We start from the raw sequence: 23,142 nt of genomic DNA, 5'->3' as shown, positions 1-23,142 counted from the left end.
AGATTATTTCAGATTAAATATATTTTAGCATTTTTATTAATATTACATGTTTGATTATCAAATTGCATTGTTTTTATATAACAGACTTATGGAAGACTTTATATGAAACAGCCCCACTCCTTATTTAAAAATGGAAACAAGTATAATTAGTATGGCTTGCACTGAATTGAAAAATTAGTTAACTAATTGATCTTTTAACATAATTATAAGTAGGAAATCAGTGAGAGGATTTATTTTTAATGAGCTTCCTCTAGGATAAGTTCTTGGCTTTTGTCTATATTACACTTTTTATGAAGAAAACATAAAATCAATACTGGTAAACTTTGCATGTGAGAGAGAGATTGGTCCATATAATTCGACAGATAACACGTTACTGATAAAGAGTGGAATGTGGAATACTTAGTAAATTAAGCATCAGCAAGCAGGAAGCATTTTTATGCAGTTTTATTTAGTTCTGGACCAGAGCAAAAAACAGCCCAAACTTGCCAAAGTGCTTCTGAATTATTATTGATAATCAGCTGAGCATGACATCACAGTGAAAAAGGCAAATTCAGAACAAGTACTTAAAATAAAACATTGTTTATCTATTTTCTCAGTAAGATGGCTTTGGTAATAAACTATTTTATTGCATTTATTATGGATGTTAACAAAGTCAATGAGACCCTGTTCCAGATTGGTTTTTGCTGCTTCTTAATTTCATTTGTTCTTCCATCTTTTCTCCCATTTCCCACAATTACTTCAAAGGTATTACTTCCATATACTATGCAAAGATCAAGCCTCTTGCAGGAGTCTTATATTTGAAGTTTGTAGCATTATTAGTAATGACCTGAAATGCAGGATTTCTCTCAGATTTTCCATACAGTTCTTCATTAGAAAAAAAATAGTGGCTAATTATCCATGTGTAAAGATGTTTCCTTAATACCCAGCCTCTATAATATGTCTTATTTCCTGTACTGACAAATAAGCATATAATTTAAGAATTTATTTCCTATGTGGAATCATTCAAGCAATCATTCATTAAAAGCTTCTAGAAATGGAAGGAAAAGACCTGGCTTGGGAAAAGTGGTTTGAAAGGGTAGAAACCAGATACTAAAGAATTAGGGACCCCAAAAAACTGTTTTGGGTCACATAGAGTTCTCTAAGAAGTTATGTTGTAGGATCATCCCTTTTTTCAGCAGAGAGAAAACAAAGTCCCTGACCTACAGCACTCTGGGTACCAGAGTCTACTAGCTATAAAACTGCTTGGAAAAGATTTACGGTTAACATGAGAATCTGTTTACTTAAAACAGTTACAACCATCCTCTGTGTCAAGTTGATAACAGCAATCTGATGGAGAGGATCTGTTTGGCTTCTTCCAAGTATGTATGCTATCTTCCTTCCTCTGAGAAATATCTGGGTCAGGCAGGTCCTCCTGCAGTGAAGACGAGATGTTTCCAGTGGCTGTGGGATCTGAAAGAACTCAGGTCAGAAAGCTGGAGATCTGCAGCCTAATTCAAGAACCTGATAAGAGCAATGGGCAGACATATAGTCCTCAGAGGGAATGGGGTGAAAATCTGGGGACTGGCAGGGAGTATACAGGAATTGTAACTCAAGAAATCAGTGATTTCACTGGAAACAAAGATCTGTAAGGTAGGATATAGTGAGCAGGGCAAGCTGTTCAGAAACCCTTTTGCTTCTATATTCTCCAGCTAATAATTTTACCTTTTCTGTGTTTGAAAATGTATGTATGTTTTGTTATATTATAATAAAGCCTGGGGTATACATATATGAATATATACCCTAGGCTTTTATGTATAAAAAAGTCTTTGGAGATGTCTATAAGGAGTCTAGGCAGATCTAGCTTAAATCTTTGGCTAACCTGGGATTCCATCTCAGGTGGGAATAAAACACCAAACCAAAGTCAACTACGTTGCTACAAAATAAAAAGTAATTTTTTTACCAATATGTTGGTATATTCTGCACATTGGAGAGCAAAGGCTTGAATACTTGGAATTAAGGACTGATGATGTTTCTCCTGAGCTGTAACTCTGACATACGTCTATTTAAATATGGGTTGGTAATGAAGAAACAAAATTACACAGAAATTCTAGGGATTTCAGAGATTTTTACAAAAGGGGAAGGTCCTATTACAGCAGATTTACAATTTAATATAATAAAAATAATAAAAATAATAACAAAGATAATATGGGTCATTGTAAGTCATAAAAAGAGCCCCAAATAGAAATATACTGCTACCACATTCCCGTTTCCTATTTAAATTTATGAAGGTTATATTTGGAAATATACACAGATCTCAAAGACTAATATAAATAAATGATAGTGTTTTAGAATACAACATAAGAAAATATTCATTTTATGTATTGGAAATAATGTTGCAAAGAAGCCCAACAATTTTAAGAAAGATAATCAGTGTCTCTGAAATCTTGGAGCTGGAGAGTCAAACATAGTTTCTAAGCAGTGAGTATTAATTGTACACCTTTTGGGGTAGTTTTTTTGTTCGCCTCTATTGTCTGAGAGATAAAGAACTGCAGTGTTACAAGAGACATACTTCCGTTAAATCAGAACGCATCTATTGCAGAATGCTGATGTAGAAGTTGTAATTCAGTTGCCTTTCTAACCCATTCATACTAGAAAAGGGGTAAAATTCATTACTTGTGTTTGTGCACAGAAGGACCCACTTTTATTCACCAATATGTGATAGCTACTTGCACACTGGTTTTTTTAAGTTGCTAACAGTAACTGTCAATTGCCTGATAGTTCAAAAACTTACTTATGCTATAAGAAACAAACACCTGCTTACAATAGGATAAATTATTTTGGGCTCCAGGTTATCAGGAAGTGCTTGCTAAGTATTATGTGGTGCTGCTAAATATTAGATGGTCAGTAGGTATTTTATCTAGAACTTCACTAGAAATTTCATTGATTTATTTTTTCACCAAAGAAATGCTCAATAAATTCTGGTAATGCAGCTGCTTTTCACAAAAATGGCTTTAGTGAATCATCATCCACCAATGAAAACTCCCTTTATCAGAAAAGCACTAACAAGCTCTAATTTGAATCAGTCTTTTCCTTCCCTCTGAAATAGATCATTTCTTGTTATCTCCATGACATGAAATACTTTTAAAATTAGCTCGCTAGAGTTAAAAACAAAGAAAGAAAAGAAAAGAAAACAAAACAACGGTCATGTTTCCCTACAAACTATTTCCCATCCTAGCTGATTGGGAATATGCACCAGCAAAACTGCTTGGTGACTGCCTAAAGAGCATACAGATCTAACTTTGGTGCCTTTTTATTTATGTATTCTTGGGGAACCCCAAGGAAAAAGTATAAATCACATCCAGTTTCATGACAATCGCTGATTAATTTTACTGTTCCTCCAGATTCTTTCAGCCAGCTATGGTCTTCTAACATAAATTCATAAGTTTTGTTCTGTGATAATAGGGTCATACTGAGGTATATGGGCCTACTGAGAAAGAAGAAAACATTTTACAGTTTCAAAGACTACATCCAAGTTTGCTTTCCTATGCAGTAAATTCTAAATTTAAAACAGGAGGGGCATACATGCTAGGTACCTTAGCAAGTCTTCCTAAAAAATAGAAATATTAAATCTTAGGCCAGCTATGAGGTCAGTAAGGTGCTTCACGGTTGTCAGCACCATAATCTTCTCCATTTAACTTGTCATGTTTAAGTACTGTTCCTATTTTCTCACTATTAAGGGGTTATTTCCATTATGTTAGACATGTCGCCAAGATCTCAACAGTCTAAAATCAATTTATGTTCCTCTGAGAGACAGAGCACTGTCACAGGGAAAAAAAAAAATACCTATTCACAGTTTCTCTTGATTTTCCTTGTAATATATTCATTTAGTACTTATCACTTCCCAACTATCTTGTCAGGATCCCTGAACAGCATCATTTTTTAGTGTTCTGTTCATTAACTTTTTTAAGTACTACGCAGGACTATGTGTGACCAGCACACAATTTAAATATCATAAAATTTATATCAATACCGTTCCTCTCTCAACTGGACTTAAGGACACAGCCCTTCTTTATGTTAATTGCTCATCTCCAAGCATTCAGGAAGTCAGAAAAATGTGACATTTTTCAACCTTTTTTTGCAAGTCAGGTCCTCTTCCTTCAATTTATCATGCTTTGTACTCTTTAGTGTTCTGTACTGCATTAGTATCATTCCCATCAATCATTGTTTCTCTCATTTTTTTCTTTCAGGCTCCTATGGTCTCATGCTAAATCTTCTGAACTTCATGTCATTTTAACCATTACCATTTACATCACTGAAAAGCTTTTACTAATTCAGCTTTGTTCTTGATAAGGAAGTTGAATATGAGAATGACCTCCTGATGGGGAACATGAAAGCAAAGATGTTTATCTCTACTGGGTACATGTCAAATCTTCAGCAGTGCAAAGCAAAGGAAGTTTGAACCTAAAGGTTCAAGCAGGGAAATGCGGGTTTAGCAATTCATTGTTCACAGTTTTATCACTCCATGGACATTGGCCTTCTATTAACATCCCTTGCCAAATATTTTGCTTTCCTGCACTAAAGGATATACTTTCACAGCTAAGACTCACCCATGTAAAACTTGAATCTTGTGATAAGTTTTGTTTCTTCTGTTAGTCTTCTCTCTCGCGATCTCACACTGTTTGTCAGTCTTTCTCTTCTACTTGAAACCCTGTAATCAGGAATAAACTGGTCTGTTAAGCTGGTGTGAAGGAAATTGGGAAGAAATTATTGCTTTGAATAACATTTGGATCCAAAAGAATGAAATAAGCATGCTGTTGCTTATTCCAGCTTCCTCCACCTTGGCCAAGTGGCATGATTACCTTTTTGTGATGTTGCCTTTGAGTATTTATAATTCTGCCATGTGGTATGAAAATGAGCCAATTATTGTTAACACAACTGAGCTCCTGACACTTCCCATTGTAACAGAAGAGATTTCAAAGGCAAGTCAATAAAATTCAGAACCATGCTGACAGCTTAATGCATATTAAACACAAAATTCTGAAGTTACTACAATATAATTTAATAATGACAGAAAGGTAGGCAGGTGAAACAAGCAGGTTCTCCAGTCTCTGTATGTGTATTATTAAATATAACTTGTTGATTCATGGTGAACTTATGTCCAGTGATCCCAAGCCTCAGGGAAATCAGGAGGAGTGAGACTCAGAGCACACTAACAGACATCCAGGACCATGTGAGAAGCACTGTGTATCAAGAAATCTTCACTGGAGTGGCATAGTAGGACATTCAAGATTGGCCAGAATGACAACTGAAGCTCAAAAGTCTCCCATAGATTCTGTGTTATATCTGCCATTGGGTTTTCTACCTTGTATTTTACCTCATCTTCCAGCTATAGGTCCTTTGTCACAGCTGGCAACACCATGAGGATATATATATCCCAACCCAAAAAACACTAGATAGTGATGCAGCTGAGTTGATACCTGGAAAACTATTCAGTGCAAACAAGAGAGTGCAAACAGTTTTCCAGCCAAAATCTTTCTAGACTCAGTTCTCAGCTTTCCACCTCAGTTGCATGGTTCACCACTACTGCCAATGTGCTGTTTTTCTGCCTCTCATTAGAGTGGAGTATTGCATTGCAAGGTCTCCCATTCAGAAATAGTCATGGACACCAAGGACATACATTGTTTTTTATTCTTTCATGAAGGATTTTTTTGGTCACTATTCCAGGGGTAAGATTACCTGGTTTTCAAATCAAGATCAGGGCACAGAGGGAGAGAAATCCTGGGAACAAAGGGAAGTCTGTTAGAGTTTAGGAGCAGTCATCTAAGGAAGCAGGTAGCCGAGAGACAACATGGATTAATGAAGGAATTTAGAAGAGGAGGAACTGGCAGCATAGATACCAATATACCTGTATCTGTAAATATCTGATGACCCTTTTCATCTATGGCTTAATACAAAGCTTACATATAAATGAAGGAATGGATTTATTATTGCATATTTTCCCCCACACTTGCTGAAGACTTGTGAATGCATTTTCATGAAAAGGACTTAGGACACTGTGTACAAACAACTTATGTTTCATCTACAGTTTAACAAAAAATACTGGGAATGTGCCTTGGTCTTCATCAAAGTGACATGCCATAATGTAAACTGAGATTTCTCTAATGTGCTTAGAAAGTATAAAAGCTTATATGAGAGCACATGCAAAACACTGGCTTAGCTAGTCAGACTTTCTGGCTGTGAGAGTTCTGAAAATACGATGTAGTATTCCTTAAAAGTTAGTTTTGAAGCTTAAATTAGCTTTCAGTAAAGTGAGGCTGAGTTGTCAGACATGTACTTAGCAAGCATAGAGTCTGTGGGAATGGCAACACTTGCAGGCCCTTCTAGAAGCAACAGTTATGAGCTGTCAGGACTCTGAAGACTCAATTTGTGTTCTAAATTATGTTGCTGATTTGGTGTGTGTGTGACATATACCAGTCTTTTCCCCTTGCTGTGCCTGCTCTGCTCAGGGAGAGTTGCATGCAACAATATGTTTACCCAAGATGGTACATGACTTGCATTACTAGCTCTGGCTGTATTAGAGCAGTTATAGTATAAATTGTAACCCCTAGTCTGAACACATAAACTCGTGACACTGATTTTAGCAGCAGTCATTGGGCAACACACGTGAGCAAAACTGGAGATTCTTCAGGGAAAATTTCTTTCTGCCAAGCAAAAGGCTCTTTTTCTGTCTGTACAGGAAAATAACCTTGACCTTTTCCAGGTGTTGGTAGAGTTCACAACCTGTGAGCACGCTGAGATCTCTTTCTCCACTCATCAGGTGTTTGTCCCTGGGCATGAAGGCTTTTGCTAATTGGGTTAGTGTTTACTTAAAATGCATACCGTAGACCTCAGTTCATCCAATACTACTTGCAGTTGCAAATCATAAACCAGGATACGGACCTAAGGATTTGAACTTTTAGTAGTAACTTCTGAAATAAAAGGCAAGAGATGAGGGTCTTTCTCCATTCCGTATCTTTTTTTACTCCAGTCAGGTTGTCCCAGTAGAATCTGTTCTGAGTTGTACTGCAGCAGCATTTTCTCTGTTCTGAGTCGTAGCTGTCCTTCAGATAATAGGGTTTGCTATCAACAAGGAAATAAATCTGCAGCAGTGTATCCCTGTTCTGGTAATAGGTGCCAGAAAAGAGAAGAAAGTTCATATAAAAGTCACCCACTGAGACATTTTATACTTGTTTAGTATCAGACTTTGTCTGTGGAACGTAATTTACTCTTGCTGACCACATTCAAAGCTACTTGTTCCAAAAATCTATTTCTTATTGCCAGAAATTCTTACAGAGATTTGTGTTATTTTTCCCAACTCTAGTACATTTAAGCATCAAAACCCGTCACTGACAATGTTACATTTGCCTCTGCACTAATTTATCTGTGATCCAGAATTTCTCTGCTTCACATCCAGATTAATCAGAAGGAGATGGTATTTAGTTTGTTCGGATTTTACTAGTTTCATAAATTATTTTAAATCTCTGACTGATAAGCAATTCACAGAGCTGTAGCAGCCAAGCAAAACAAATAGCTGTATGTCCATTAGAATGTAAATTAACTCATTACTATGCCAGCTTCTGACCTTTTCTGAGGGCTGAATGCTTGCTAACTCTTTACTATTCATGAAAGTGAAAACTTAATGGTACCTTGAGATTCTTTAGTCTATTTTTAGAGGAAATTCTCATAGACACAGGTGACCAGTGAGAGTCGCAGCTTGAACATCAAGTACTTCTGTCATTCATGACTTTGAATAGTTATCCTTTTTCTCATTACTTGTGAAGATCTGAATGTTACTGAAAAAATATTCCTAGCTCAGTGAAACTTCATGAACTGAACAAAAAATGCTGCTTTGTATAAAAAGCTGAATATTGATTTAGTACCTGATCTCACAGTCAGTTAAGCTTTCGTATCAGTTCTGTAGACTTAGAATCATAGAGTCATTTATGTTGGAAAATACCTTTAAGATCGTAAGTCCAACTGTTAAGCCAGCCCTGCCAAGTCCAACACTAAACCATGTCCCTAAGTGCCACATCTACACGTCTTTTAAACACCTCCAGAGTGGTGACTCCATCACTTCCCCAGGCAGCCCCTTCCAGTGCTTGACAACCCTTGCGGCAAAGAAATTTTTGCTCATATTCAAACTAAACCTCCCCTGGTGCAACTGGAGGCCACTTCCTCTTGTCTTGTTACCTGGGAGAAGAGACCAACCCCCACCTCACTACAACCTCCTGTCAGGCAGTTGTAGAGAGCAGTAAGTTCCCCCGAGCCTCCTCTTCTCCAGCTCCCCGATTCCCTCAGCTGCTCTCATCACACTTGTGCTCCAGACCCTTCACCAGCTTTGTTGCCCTTCTCTGGACTTGCTCCTGCACCTCAATATCTTATTTGTAGTGAGGGGCCCAGAACTGGACACAGGTTTTGAGGTGCAGCCTCACTAGTGCCCAGTGCAGGGGGGTGATCACTGCCCTGGCACTGCTGGGCACACTATTGCTGATACAGGCCAGGATGCTGGTGGCCTTCTTGGCCCCCTGGGCACAAGCTGGCTCATGTTCATCTGGCTGATAACCAGCACCCCCAGGACCTTTTCTTACAAGCAGATTTCCAGTCACTCTTCCCCAAGTCTGCAGCATTGTGTGGGGTTGTTGTGTAGGACCCAGCACTGAGCCTTGTTGAACCTCATACCGTTGTCCACAGCCCATTGATCCAGCCTGTCCTGATCTCTCTGCAGAGCTTCCTACCCTCAAGCAGGTCAACACTCCCGCCCAACTCGATGTTTTCATCAGACTTACTGAGGGTGCACTCGATGCCCTCATCCAGATCATTGATAAAGATTATAAACAGAGCTGGGCCCAATACTGAGCCTGGGGAACAACACTTGTGACCAGCCAGCAGCTGGATTGAACTCCCTTTGTCACCATTCTTTGGGCCTGGCCATCCAGACAAGTTTTAACCCACTGAAGAGTACACCCATCCAAGACATGAGCAGCCAGTTTCTCCAGGATAATGCTTTGGGAAATGTTGTCCAAGGCTTTATTAAATTCTAGGCAGACAACATCCGCAGCCTTTCCTTCATCCACTAAGCAGGTCATCTTCTCATAGAAGGAGATCAGGTTAATCAAGCAGGACCTGTCTTTCATAAAGCCATGCTGACTGGGCCTGATCACCTGGTTGTCCCTTATGGGCTGTGTGATGGCATTTGAGATGATCTGCTCCATAACCTTCACCAGCACTGAGGTCAGACTGACAGGCCTGTAGTTGTCCAGGTGCTCCTTTGAGCCCTTCTTGCAGATGAGTGCCACATTTGCTAACTTCCAGTCAACGGGGACCTCCCTGATGAATGGTTGAAAGTGGCTCAGTGAGTACTTCTACCAGCTCCCTTAATACCTTTGCATGGATCTCATATAGCCCCATAGACTTGTGTGTGTCTAGGTGGTGTAGCAGGGCATTGACTATTTTCCCTTGGATTACGGGGGCTTCATTCTGCTCCCTGTCCTTGTCTTCCAACTCAGGAGGCTGGGTACCCCAGGAACAACTGAAGTTACTGTTAAGGACTAGGCAAAGGAGGCATTAAGTACCTCAGCCTGTTTCTCATACTTTGTCCCTATGTTTCCTTCCACATCCAATAAAGGATGGAAATTCTCCTCTGTGGCTAACGTTTCTATGGAAAACTTTTAATTGTCTTTTATGCCAGTAGCCAGATTAAGTTCTATAACCAGCCTTCATCTCGGTGCAGCACAGCACTACATCAGTTACTTGCCAAGCTGTCAGTGTGTATCCTACTGCAAGAGAACTGACTCTGAGTCTAACCATATGTGTTGCCATGGGCCTGATCAAACATGATGGCTCATTAATCTCACTCTAATGTGGCATGTGTTGATTCTTGACCCATTGCATCGGGTGCCATCCCAGCCAAAGACCAAATGGATCCTCCACAGCATGGCACCATCACTCTGAAGGACAGCTGACAAACAGGAGTAGCTATCTATATTTGGAAGAACTAGAGCTCCCAGTCTTCTACACCTACTTTTTATCTCAAGGTAAATCAACCTTTTATTGTTGTTGGAATAAGAGCTCAATACTTAAAGCTGTCTGAAAAAGGCAGACCTTTGAAAAAATACTACATGGTAATCATTGACTTTATTAGAAATGGAACTATTAATTTCCAATCCCTATGTATCATCTGATATTTTAAATACAACATGACCAATTCAAATTTTTTATCACCTCCTTGCTTTCATAAGTATTACTTCTATCTATTTAAAATCATTGTTTCCTTTTAGATTTTCTTTACTACAGTATATAAATTAATTGAATTTATTTGTTCTCATTATTTAGGTTTCTTTTCCTGAAAAGGGGAAAATATTTGAGGAATAAATGAATTAATGCTATGTATTTGTTCTATGTATGTGACAACAATAATAACAAAACCCCAACATTTTCTCTTCCACCAGTATTTTTGGAGTTTAGCTAAAGGACATTTTGCATCTTAATGAGTGAGCCCAATTGTAGTCTGAGTTCTGTACACCTAATACAATCACTTAGCATAGCTCAAAAAAAAGGTAATCATACAGAAGGAGGAGACAGATATAAATTGAATGGCAAGAAACAGTTCTCTACATCCTGCTAACAGTGTACACCATGAGCCTGAACTCTCAGAGAAGTTCTCCACTGTCACATCCATTTGAAGTTAATGGGTATTTGACACCCCTGGAACTGAGGCCCCAGTATAAGCAACTGATAGACATCTCAGAGATCCCAGTAAGAGAAAGAAAAAGCACAGTACATTTATCAGTAACTTTTCTGAAAAGGAAAACTTTTGCTGAAGTGAAGTGTTGTCACATGGACATTGATAAGATGCCCATGGAGTCACTTAATGCTCTGGGAGTGCTCATCAGCCATCTGTTCATTGACTTCCAAGTATCTACGTGAGAAAGGTCTGTGCATTGCTTGGGACAGCTTTGCTCAGGAAGCCATATGCAACAAGGCTTTTATAGCACCCAGGAAGCCCAACGAAAGCTATTGGGCAAAGCACTTGCTGTACCGTAAGTGCGACAAGTGATGTGGAGACAGCTGACTTGCCCTGAACATTAGATTAAAAGGCTGTATCTTTGATGCAGTTGAGTTCCTCCCTGCAGTACTACCACACGCTGTCACTGCAGAAATCAAACTGTTCCCGGGCTTCAGTTTAATTATACAAACACATCTGCCACAGAGGGGAACATCATTAAAGTTCCTGTGGTTTAGCAATACTTATGTGAACTACTTGTGATTTCACAGGTCTTAAGAACTTTTTCAGGAATCAATGCAGAAGAGTGAGAAGAAGGGAAATAGAAATGTAGCAAAAAGCATCCACATGGCAGCAGATAGATAACCAAAGGATAGTTTTGAATTATTATGGAATGCACCAAATTCAGAATTTTCACTGAGAAAAGCTGCTTTTAAAAACTTAAACCTTCCAATAATAAATACTGCCTGAAGTGTAAGAAATGTGACATCATTAAGCATAATTTATGGCAAAAGCATGGTTAACATTTATATATAGAAAGGAACAGATAAAATGAGTGTGATGTGATTTATCTTTTGTTATAGGATGTCTTCATCAAAAAGGAGAAGTACAATAAACTGAAGCTGGAATTTGCCTTGATCTGAAAAAAGGAAAACAAATTTTTTCCCCAAATAAATTTGAGTACAAAATCTGTTTTTTCTTATTGGTGTTTTTTGGTAAAGTTACAACATAGAAACCATCACAGCTCTGATTCCCAGGGAAGCTCATTTTCAAAGGTGATAAATATAATTTTAAAAACAATGTAAAAAGTAATTTTTCTAACACTGCTGTATAAGAAAATGTAATTCTGATTTTTAAAAAGCATATGGTTGTTACTGTACCTCAGCTTATTGCATGTGTATATCATATTCTCAGCTACTCAGGTTTTTACAGAAGACATCACAAGTTCGACAGAACAGGTTGGGAGTTTGGAGAGGGAAAAGTGGAAATCTGGAAGCAGGATATTGAAGTTATAAGAGCTTATCCAGTATGTGTGTTGAGTTAGATGTGAGATGATTAGAAACTTGAGCAGCATCAGTACTGTGTTAATACTTGTCAGAAGTTGAAAGCTGCACTGCTTGGAGAGCAATTTTGGTCTTGCCTCTAAATCAATACTGAATTGATGCTAGTCTGCTGGCAGCTGTCATTCAGGTGGCATCCCACTGTCTCTGGTGAATACTCACAGCATGTTATGAACCAATGTAAGAAAGGGAAAATATGGAGTGGTGAAGTGGAGTCAAAATAAGGGAAAGTCTGCTGCTTCTCTTTACCAGCTGTCGATGTGGTTGCTGAAGGCAAACGTGTAGTCACTAAATACACATTATTAAGATATATTCTTTGGGTGAGCTTCCAAGCCTCAGTTTTCTACATCTAGAGGATTTGGTCCTGTACTTATGCAGAGCAATATTTAAAGGTGAATGTTTAAAGGGAGCATGTGGAAAAGTGCATTTTGCTTTTGTGCTTTTTCATGTGAAGTTTCTTTTACACTTACAATGTACTACATGTGCATTATACTCTTAAGTTCTTGAATTTGCAGCAACAGTTGTGTGTATTTAAATACCAGTGATAATTCTGAACGTGTTTGGTTCACAGTAATTATCCATCACCAGTCTCATAATAACTCATAATGTCCTACATTGTCTAAAGGTGTGTTTGTTTAATTTGGGAAAAAGGATGTTTAGTTCAGCTGAGAATACTACTGTTACATGAGGTACCATTAAAATTGCCATGAAATACATGAAAGATATAAGATTGGTTTTGCTTAATGGAACTAGGCCTTCATGTATTTAGCCTAGTACCTAATCTTTGACATAGGTGAGAGACCATCTTATCTTATATGAAAGTCTTGATCTAATAGCTGAATTTAAATATGAAGAACGGATTTTAATATTAGTTCCAAGGTTTGTTACCTTCAGATATTTTAATTTCTATCATTCTTTTGTACACACATGGATATCCAATACTCTTTTTAAATCTTGATTTGGATCTTCTGCTCTGTGGCATCCTATATTCATTAGTGTTCTTAACATAATTTCATGCTGTGTGAATAAATATTGCCTTTTATTTGTTTTGAGTGTAGATGTTGTCATTTGTATATTGCAGTCTGTGCCCACAGCCTCCAAGCTAAATAGAGGTCTATATTCTCCTTATTTGGGAAAATAATTGATTTTTTCATTTTTTGTTAATTGAGGGGATTTTACTTGATGTATATTTCGTTAGTTATTTGATTCATAAAGATGTTATTAATTGATGGTAAAACATATTTTTAGTTGAAGACAGTAAATAAATAGGAAAAAATGACCTCCAAGTTTGATCTGGAATAATTTTTACTGACTGTAAGTTATGAGAGGTGCACCAGTTCCAATGGGGAGGTAGTGCTACCTCTCCTGATATTTTCTGAACACCAAATCAGAGTAATAAGTTGATCTGAGATACTTTTCAGCAAACCTCTTTGCAAGTTTCAAGTGTTATCTTTAGCTCCAAGGCAAAAAATGCTTTTTAACTTTCACTCTTATTATAGCAGGTAATAAAAAGGTAGCCATCTGCCATCCAAAATGTTGTTAAATAAGTTTCCATTACAGAATCTTTAATATGAAGGTGATGTACAAGCCAGACCTATACAGGATGCCTGTTAGCTTAGCTTGAATTTGCCGGTGAAAAGAAATCTGTCTACTTGATAATATAGCAGTTTCCATCCCAACACTGTAGAGTCAGTAAACATAAACCTTTCATGATTACTTTTCCCAAGTACTTTTTGTTTATAAGCACTATCAGGTTATACATCAGCATTATAAAACAGCCAGTGTTTCTCTGAAAATGGCTCAAGCTCTTTTTCTCTGAAAGATTTTTTCAGTCTAAATGAATCAGATATCACGGCAGGAAAAAATTACCTCATTATCGCAGAATTCTAGGAAATTTAAATACTGAGTACAAATACAATTCCTGTTGTGATTTGTCTGTGGAAATGTAATTTCCCTAGTGTTCCCATGACTTTTTTTCCTAGACTCACCTTCGAAAAAGAAATAATAAAGTCAGTTTAATCCATCTTTTACAGTTTAATTAGATTTTTGACTGAAAGAGTAGTCTTCCTATTAGATGTCTCAGTTTAAACCCCATTTCTGTTTCTGAGAAAACAAATGAACTCATTGTTATGGGCTTTTAATCTTACTTAGGAAGGTCCAGAGACTTTTATTTTTTTACCTGGTATTAAACCGAAAATTAGTTTTTTAATGATAGCCATGCTGAAAGCTGCTGTTTTTAAAAATGTGACCAAATATCCTTTGAAATGCTTCTTTAATTTGGTATTTTGTAAGGTTTTTAATGTTGTGCTGCATAAGATAAGAACAGTGTTTACAATTAGTATTTCAAATTACCTCCTTTTATGAAAAGGCCGTATCTGGAGTTTTAAACATTTATAAGCTGCAATAATTGAAATTCATGAAAGTCACTAAAGCAAGCTATCAGTCAGAAATAACAAAGGAAAAGGAGATAACTAATTTTGTTGAAGAGGTAGTCAGATCTGACCACCTGACAGAAAAACAGGACGGTCAAAACAGGCAGTCCTCCCAAGACTTGGCTACCTTATCTACACTGATAAACCAGTTATTTTTCCTCAGGCTTTTCTGCTAAAAAAAAATCTCTTGTATTATTAGGTTTGGTTGATGGGATGTTCTGAATTGCTTCTTCTTAAAGGTGCGACTGCATTTGACACATCAATACCAGGTCATTTTGTGTCTTATCCAATGTCCACCAAGACATTTGGAAGTCCTTTTGCTTAGTTCTTTTAATTTCAACCTAATCCCATGCTGTTTGTAAAGTATGGCAATGATCTCAATAGCTCCAGCTGCATATATATATATGCATATATATATATATATACACATATGTTTTCTTAGAAATTTTTCCTCATGTTTTGTGTTTTCACCCCTTGTGTGTAGAGAATTTTCATATGTATCAATATTATCTACAGACTTGAATGAGAACAGGGGCATAGGTACCACTTAGTCTCACTCTTTATGCATCAGAAAAATCTGCTAATGTTATTTTTTGTTTATTTCAGGTTTCTTTTCTCCATGGAAAACTCCAAAGCCTGTAAGTTCCTTTTCAAAATTATACACATTGAGTTTATGAGTACCATTCAAAGCAAAATTATGTAGACTTTCATCTAACCCTCCTGTTCCCAGCTCATCAGATGCCTCTCAGCAGTGCCCTAACTCCAGGTGAGACAGCATCAGGGGGGGCCTCACTAACAAGCTCTGCAGAGCTGTTGATTCGGAGTCTGCCAGCAGCAGTCTGGAGAAAGGAACATTTCAATTTTAAGATGGATGTCAAGAATAAGAAATACAGTGGCTCAGAAATGAGGGTTCTGGAGGAGAAGGCAGCAGAAGGCCCCAGCAATGAGTTCGGTTTAGTTGACTTTCTAGTTGGCGATCTCTTTAAAATGGACACCACGCACTTTTTCTGGTTCACAGGCACCTTGAGCTTAACATCCTTAAAATGATTGCTGTTCTTTCTTGCATTAGTAGATCTAGAGCTGGAAACAGTCACACTTCAAGTGAGAGCTTGGACTAGAAAACTCACTGAGGTGCCTTCTAACCAACATTTCTGTGTTTCTATGATTTTAACATTAAATCTCAAGACATGAAGATCTTTCCTACTGTAAAACTGTAAGCAGTTATGCCACATTATATAATATTTTGAAGCTGTGACAACATTAACAGTATAAAAAGAACTTGCAGGCTACTATTTTTTTGGTTGTCTGTTTTGGTTTGGTTTTGGTTGTTTTTTTTTTTGTTTGTTTGGTTTTTCATTTAAAGACCTTAAAGTAGTGCTTATCTTTCATCAGAGGTGTGTAGAGCAAAAAGTGCCCTGACTCTGCCTGAAGGCTTCTAAGAGCAATAGGAATAACAATGGCAGTATGTTTTAAAGGATTTATAGCTTGCTTATTTGGGAGTGAGGGGGATGAGGTGTATGTTGAATCTGGACAACTTCACATCATTTCATATAGGAACATGGCATATTTATTGCATACAAAAATAATTTCTGTAGCCTGTCAAGTACAAATAGCAACTAATTAATTAGTGGATGCAACTCCATCAGACTGCTTCAGCTTGTGGTGGTTTTGATGTAAAAGGCTAGAGGATGGATGCAATGCATTTACATAAATATTGCATAAGGCTTTTTATTTATCTAAGTAGCAGGACACTTGTGAAAATAAATCTGACCATTAAGGTTCCTGTTTGACTGGGATGCTCTGGCCACACAGTGGAGAAGCACACACCATTCTTTAAAGCAAAAAGGGGACCATGAGCCAGTTGCTAGAAGAGAAGAGACAAGCTTCTTTTCCTGAAACAGTGGCTCAGGGATAGTGTGCACCGCATCTCAGTGTGCTCAAAATCCCAGAGTAACCTGGGCTGATGGATACTTTCTATGGTTTCTGTGTATAGTGCATATATCTATATCATAGGTACTACAGTTCGATTAGTACAAAATGAACTTGAGGAGTGTCACCAAACCATTATGTTGCCTGGTGCTCAATACCATGCTTACTTATTCCCAAGAGTGCTTTCATCTGTGAGCTAGTATTATTATAACTCACATTGCAAAACACTGTGTGACTATTAACTAATTAATATGGGTTTGGGAGATATAATTCCCCTTGTGTTTATCTGTTCATGTAATTATTTATGGTAGCAGTATTACCCACAAGTAAGAATGTTTTACTCAGTTCTTAACTTCACACTTCACACAATTAGACATATGGGACCAAGTAGGGTTTTGCCAATTGATCTTCAGTTTTTTGTCCTTCCTCCAGGGAAAAGTTGGCTCATCAAAGATAATTATATGTTCCTTTCTCTTTTAAAGCCTTCTTTAAATATTTTAATGTTACTCAGTTTCACACTGAAAGAGGTAAGTGTTCTGTTTCTCTGGACTGTCCAAAAAATTAGAAAACTTTCACTTCTAGATAGACAGGGCCCCATATGTCTCTCTGCTTTCTATCAGTAAGATAGATAGTTTGGTTTCAGTGACTTGTCCATTTTAAATTCCTCACTGAAGGTAAAACCTAAATGTAATTCTCCATTTTCCTTGATCATAAGGAACTTGTACTGAGCTCAGTTCTCCTTTTCTAATTTAGATATAAGGGTCATAATCAGGTTTGTTTCTGGAGACCTTTGAATTTACATTTTCATGATACAATGGTATACTGTATATATGCTGATATATACCCAAGGAAATTCCTTTAGAGTCAGAAGAGCTATCAGAAGTAGCATCGTGACATACATGTGACTTGCCACATAGGCTAATTTACCCAACACGGAGGATAAATTTATATTGATATAAAGGGTACCTGAAAGTACCCTAGGTACTTTCCTGTACCTAAGCTATTTTGATGACCACTGAGGTATCTCCATATGTCCCTGTATTGCACAGGATCTATATACCTATAGTGCCCTCTTATATCACATCCCAATTGCTGTCTTTTTTATATGACCCAAAATAAATTTCTCTTTCTTGAACATCATTGGCAAATATTGAATACAGTATTCCATATCTTTGTTATAAGCACCTCATAGCACTAATACTTCCCTTTCTCAACTTAAATAACATACCCAATGTGAACTAGTAGTGCTCAAGGGTCATCCTGTGATCGACTGAGATACCTACATCTTTCTTTTTTTTTCATTGTTTCTAATGAAGTAGCCCTGCTTATTGCTGAAACTCTGACAGAAGCACAGCTTATTTATAATGCTACTCTGTATAAAGAATGAGGCCCTCAACAACTTAAAATGGGAAATAGCCGTATTCTGTTTATTTTGAACTACGAAGCTGAGAGTGTCAGATCACCTGTGGTGTGCAGAGTGGTAGTTACTCAGCATGTTCACAAGGAAGACTCTAAGCCATCTGTAGTCCACATGCTTGGTATGGAAAAAGCCTGATCCTGTTAATCATCAGAATAGAGAGCAAAGCCTACCTGCTGAGCCAAACACCTTCTGAAACTGAGGAACTAAAGGCAAATGATAATCACAGAATTTGTAGAGCAAGGTTGCTGTAAACTTGCAATCATCTTTGATAAGGCACTGCTGATACAAAACTAGAAGTCGTTGGTATTTAGTTACAGCTCAGTTTGTTTCTGAGAGTCATTTTTTGTATAATTGATTGTTGGTTTATGTGCAAGAACACACTCTTCTGGAGGCTTTACCATCCTTTGCTTCAGGAGGGGTCACAGGAAAAGCCAAATATTTGTTTCCTGGGATAAACATTTGTATTTTGTTTAACTTAGCTGCTTCAAATATATTTGCTAATGCAATTTAATTAGTAGGTAACTCCTTCGAAAAGAAAAATGCAGATCTCCAAGTCTTCTTTTGCACGGTCTATCCTATTATCTCCTTTCTAGCTTCATGTACTTGTGAGACCACTAAGGACAGTCTTGGATAAAACATGGATCAAGGTGGCTTTGCCACATGTACTTTTCATGTACACTGCTGTATAATTCCCTCCTGTAGATGGTCTGGAAGTGTTGAAAAGCTTATCCTATGCTTCGGAGTTTGGTTGGATGATGCCGATGTAATTTTTTATGTAAGAAAGAAAAAATAAGAAATGACAAAGACTAATGTCCACTTTTCTCTCGACATGTTTCGAACTTTATCATTAAACATTTGACTATCACTAGATGCTCAAATACCTGCTGTCATAATTTTCCCTTTGTTTTGTTTTGCTGTTTTGCCTCGCCTTCAAGTGAAGTTGTAAATTCTGCTCCAGTTACAGTCATCTTCTCCCTGGGCAAATAGCTATTTTCATGCATTCTCAAAACATACAACGTTAAGATCATTCAGTTGCTACGCAGTCTGACCACTTCTTTGTTAGGTGCTACTTTCAGTTATGGATTTTAATGAATCTGATTATTGTATCTTCACAGACCCACAGAGTCCATCTTTAGCAGAATAGCTTCCAATAGCTCAGCACATTCTGTGAGAGGCACTCAACATGCTTCAGAGGTAACGCTGGGCTCTAATCCACATGGGATCATATTATCCAAGAAAGATCACATCTTCCCACAAGCAACAAATTAATAAGTAAATTTAACCAAGTCATCTTATAAACAGCACAGCACACACCTGTCATCTCAAAAGGCAGCAAACGGATTTGCTAATTTTGCAAAACACATCTTCAACTGAAATCACTGCTTTTGGTCTTCTTGTGGAAATCACAGTTTTTGCAAAACTTCATCTTTATTCTATGTGTGTTTTGATTCCAGATGATGGAACGATGGGAAAATCAAGGCAGCCCTCAAACAAGCCTTTCTGCTCCAGCTATGCCACAGAATATTCCCTACCCTCCTGCTCTTCACAGGAGTTCATTTCCCGATTCAACAGAGGCCTTTGATCCACGGAAACCTGACCCATACGAGCTGTATGAGAAATCAAGAGCTATTTATGAAAGTAGGCGTAAGTGAAAGCCTTGTTCACTGCTGACCATTTAATATTTTAAGCTTACCTATGAATATGTCACTGATGACATAATTTTCTGTAATTAACTTTTGTAATCTAAAGAAAGCAATTACAGTCCCAGCTAATAGAGGCCATTATAAATTATTCAAAAACTCTACACTTGCATATTTTCCTAGATCTTGCCTAGATTCTGAAGTCTGACTTTCATAGGGTTTTTTTCCTTATATTTTTTCCCTCCTCATTTTGACTTAAATCTTTAGTGAAGAACCATATATGTGCCACCATGGTTTGGTGTGCTAGTTTTCTTCATAGTTAATCAATAGGTTGTGAATTTAGCAATAAAAAATCATTTCACTTACTTCCACTTTAAAGTGAAATTGATTAAAGAAATTTCAAATTTGTCTGTTTTTACAAAAATTATTGTGACGTTTTCTCATTGTCTCATTGTAGTTAGAAAGAAACCCACAACACTAAGTACTATTTGAAGATCTACACAAAACAGCACTGAGTCATCAAGAATCCTATCTTGATTTTGTTTCTCATGCTTTTGGGGGGATATACCACAAAAATATGCGCTTTCCATTCAGCAGAGTCAGAATCATCTTCTGTGATTGAAGCCATCAAGCCAAGAGTGGAAAAGTGCAGATTATAGGCTTCCTGCATTGAAAAAAAAAATCTTTGTAAGACAATGAAGTTATATATGCCATATATATATATATATATGGGATACATATTCATACTCCCTCTTGTCTTGATCCCCAATATGAAGAATTCTATATTTACAGAATCACCCTAAATATTAATGAAAGCAAATAGGATAAATCCATGTCTGCCCTTCATAAACCTGTGAGAATATCAGTCTGATGTCAGCTACAAAGATTGGCTTATACCACAAAAGATGATATAGTACACCCAAAGATCTATTATGCCATTCAAGAAAAGAATTAAGTGATACATTATTATTCATGAGTGCCTTCTATGAGATTTCTGCATACTTGCTTGCCCATCATGAACTCAGACCTTTTACTGATACAGTCTGCTATATAGAGGAGCATATACTACACCAGGGGAAGAGCTGATAACTCGTAGGATGGAGTTATGCTAAAGCCTGTGTTTAAATGATTTAATTGGATATGAGTTCTGTCCAGGAGACAACTGGATATTGTATACAAGCCTTCTTCATCCAACTACCTAGACAAAATAAGAATTGAAAATCCTGAATCTGCTAGGCCCAAACCAAGAAAGTGAGGAATGAAAAACAAGACTGAAGTAACCACTCCTCCCAGATTTCCAGCACTCTCCTGTTTTCCAGCTAATCCTGAAAGCTTTCATTTGTTCTCCTCTGATGCTTTGAACCCTTTGGTTCTGATGGTTTGTACCCTTTGAACATTTTCTCTATACCTTGATTCCACAGTTTCCAACCAGATCTATTCTGCATTCATTCATATCCCTGGTCATAAATAACTGCCCCTAAACATCTCTGTTCTCCCTGACATTTTTGTTTCATGAATGCCATAAACACGCATTTCAGCAAACTCAATTTGTCAAGCCTTTGATTGCTTTTATTCTTTACATAGTGCTAGTGTTTCCTGAAGAGAGAAACAACAGGCAGGAAATCCATTAGTGAGTCAAGAAATTGTCATCTAGATTGAGCATATAGGAGGGAAAGTTTCAAGATAATGCACACTTGGTTTCCTACCATATGGCTGTGTCAGGTTGGTTATCTTGGGTAAAGACATACGCTTAAAGTACACAGGAAAAGTTCAGTTACTTTGAGGGGTTTTATAAGTACTTCTTATCTCGAAATTTGCCTTATCTCCTGGCAATATCAGAAAAAAAAGGAGGTTCATCTTCTAAAAATAGTGCAAAAAAGTGAACAATTGTGACCTGGAAAACTCAGAAAGAGATACTGCTTGAGTTTTCTTTCTCTAACAGTGAGACTCTGTTACTAAACAGTTCATTTTCGTACTGCTATAGCTCTGAATTTCTGCAGATTCTTTTATCAGAGGATCTCACCGAAGTCGGCGCTCACCAGGACCTCATCAAAGCCTCCTGCTTCCCTATCAGGGGGTTGAGCAAGTTATGCATCACAGTGTAGTTCTGTGAGGAGCACAAGTGACATGACTAGAAGCAGAGCAAGAATTAGACCCAAGGAGCCTCATTCACAAGCCTTTACTCTGGCTGCTAGATATGCTTATCCCTACCTAATGAGAGCAAGAAAGGGGCTTCAAGCACAAATTCTCTGTGAAAAAGGATTGTTTTCATTCTACAGGAATGTTTTTCCACCTTAAGAACACGAAGGACCTGCATGACCCTGTGTTATATGGAGATTTCATTATTTAATGATCATATATGAATTACAAAGCACCATTGACTCCACACTTCAAACGGTTTTGTAGAGACAGGTCTGCTAGTACAGCTTGGAGACAAATCAAATCATGCATTAGTACCAAAGCAGAGTGCAGCTCTTCTTTGTAAATCATAGCTCCTTGGAAAATTGTTTGTCATGAATTAGCTGTTACCTGTCACTCTTACCTGTGAGCTGTCACCTGCCTCTGCCTTCACACATCAACTGTGCTCAGTAGGTCCAAGCAGACAGAAAGGAGCACAAGGTTTTTCCAGCTGATGAAGATCACCACATCATCCAAAACAGTTGCCTAAAAGCAAAAGAAGGGAAATTGTTTTCTTCTTTCTTTGTCTTTCCTTTCTTGAGCTATGTCTCTCCATGTCTCTGCCTTTCTTTTCCCTTTCCTTTTTTCTCTCTTCCCGCACGTATCCTCATTTCTTCTCCCTGGTAAGGAGAACCTACCTAGCTTTCTGCTGTTACATTATTTTGCAGAACTCTGAAATAGAGGAGAAGACCGGCTCACTAACTGGATACCCTTTCCTTTTTCTCTCCAATTATTAATTTTAGGCAAATCATTTAACTCCTTTTTCCTGACGAAAACTCTTAGACAGTGAGTGTGACAGTGTGACTCTGCTGATAATGATGTAACCTACGTGCAGAAGATGAAAAATGGATCAGATCAGGAATTTCCTAATAATGAAAAAAATATAAAACTTGATATACACCAGTTATTACAGCTGTAACTGGTCCTATAAAGTTCTCACTGGGAGAACTCATTCTGAATTTAACATTTTTGCCTTTATAAATTCTCCTTATGCTCTCTTATGTTTTCTATTGAGCTCTGTTCATTGTAAAGACACAGTTTATGACAAACTTTGGCCAGAGGTCTATGTAGGCAGACATTAGTCAAACAGGAGATGCAATGTTGTTGGGAATCATAATGGCATTAATATTTCACTATTTACAAAATATGGAATAAAAATTTAGGGTTATAATCTGCTAAAGAAAGCAGTAAAAATATTTCTATTTTTTTAGTAATTAGGTTAAATTTGTCCTTCAGTCACTGTGGTACACCAAGACTGGTGATATGACACAGAAATGCCAGTAAGAAGAATGAGATTAGACAGTGATAAGCTTTCATTAAAAGTGAAATCTGAACAATTACAGTTCCACCTTTTACTGGGAGGATAAAGGTTTCTTCCTTCGAAATCTCCATTGTATTTTCTCCTCTGACCATGGTATCATGAATTTCCCAAGTTCCTTTCAAATCCATCAGTTGTCTTATG

At 37.5% G+C, this 23,142-nt stretch overlaps 1 protein-coding gene across 11 annotated transcripts in view; it reads left to right on the top strand.

Annotated features, from left to right (window-relative positions):
* Nucleotides 1–23,142, top strand: part of MAGI2 (membrane associated guanylate kinase, WW and PDZ domain containing 2) — a 731,950-nt gene that overhangs the window by 623,257 nt on the left and 85,551 nt on the right. For 10 of the 11 annotated variants that reach the window (XM_065666957.1, XM_065666937.1, XM_065666928.1 and 7 more), the window contains 2 exons: nt 15,120–15,151; nt 19,317–19,506. In XM_065666957.1, coding sequence (XP_065523029.1) covers nt 15,120–15,151; nt 19,317–19,506 — 222 coding nt within the window. The remainder of the gene's footprint in view (nt 1–15,119; nt 15,152–19,316; nt 19,507–23,142) is intronic. The other variant, XM_065666908.1, reaches the window with a different exon arrangement.

Source organism: Lathamus discolor, chromosome 1, assembly GCF_037157495.1.
Source record: "Lathamus discolor isolate bLatDis1 chromosome 1, bLatDis1.hap1, whole genome shotgun sequence".
Taxonomy (NCBI): domain Eukaryota; kingdom Metazoa; phylum Chordata; class Aves; order Psittaciformes; family Psittacidae; genus Lathamus; species Lathamus discolor.
The sequence above is the reverse complement of the archived record's forward strand: the minus strand, read 5'-3'. Positions and strand labels throughout refer to the sequence as shown.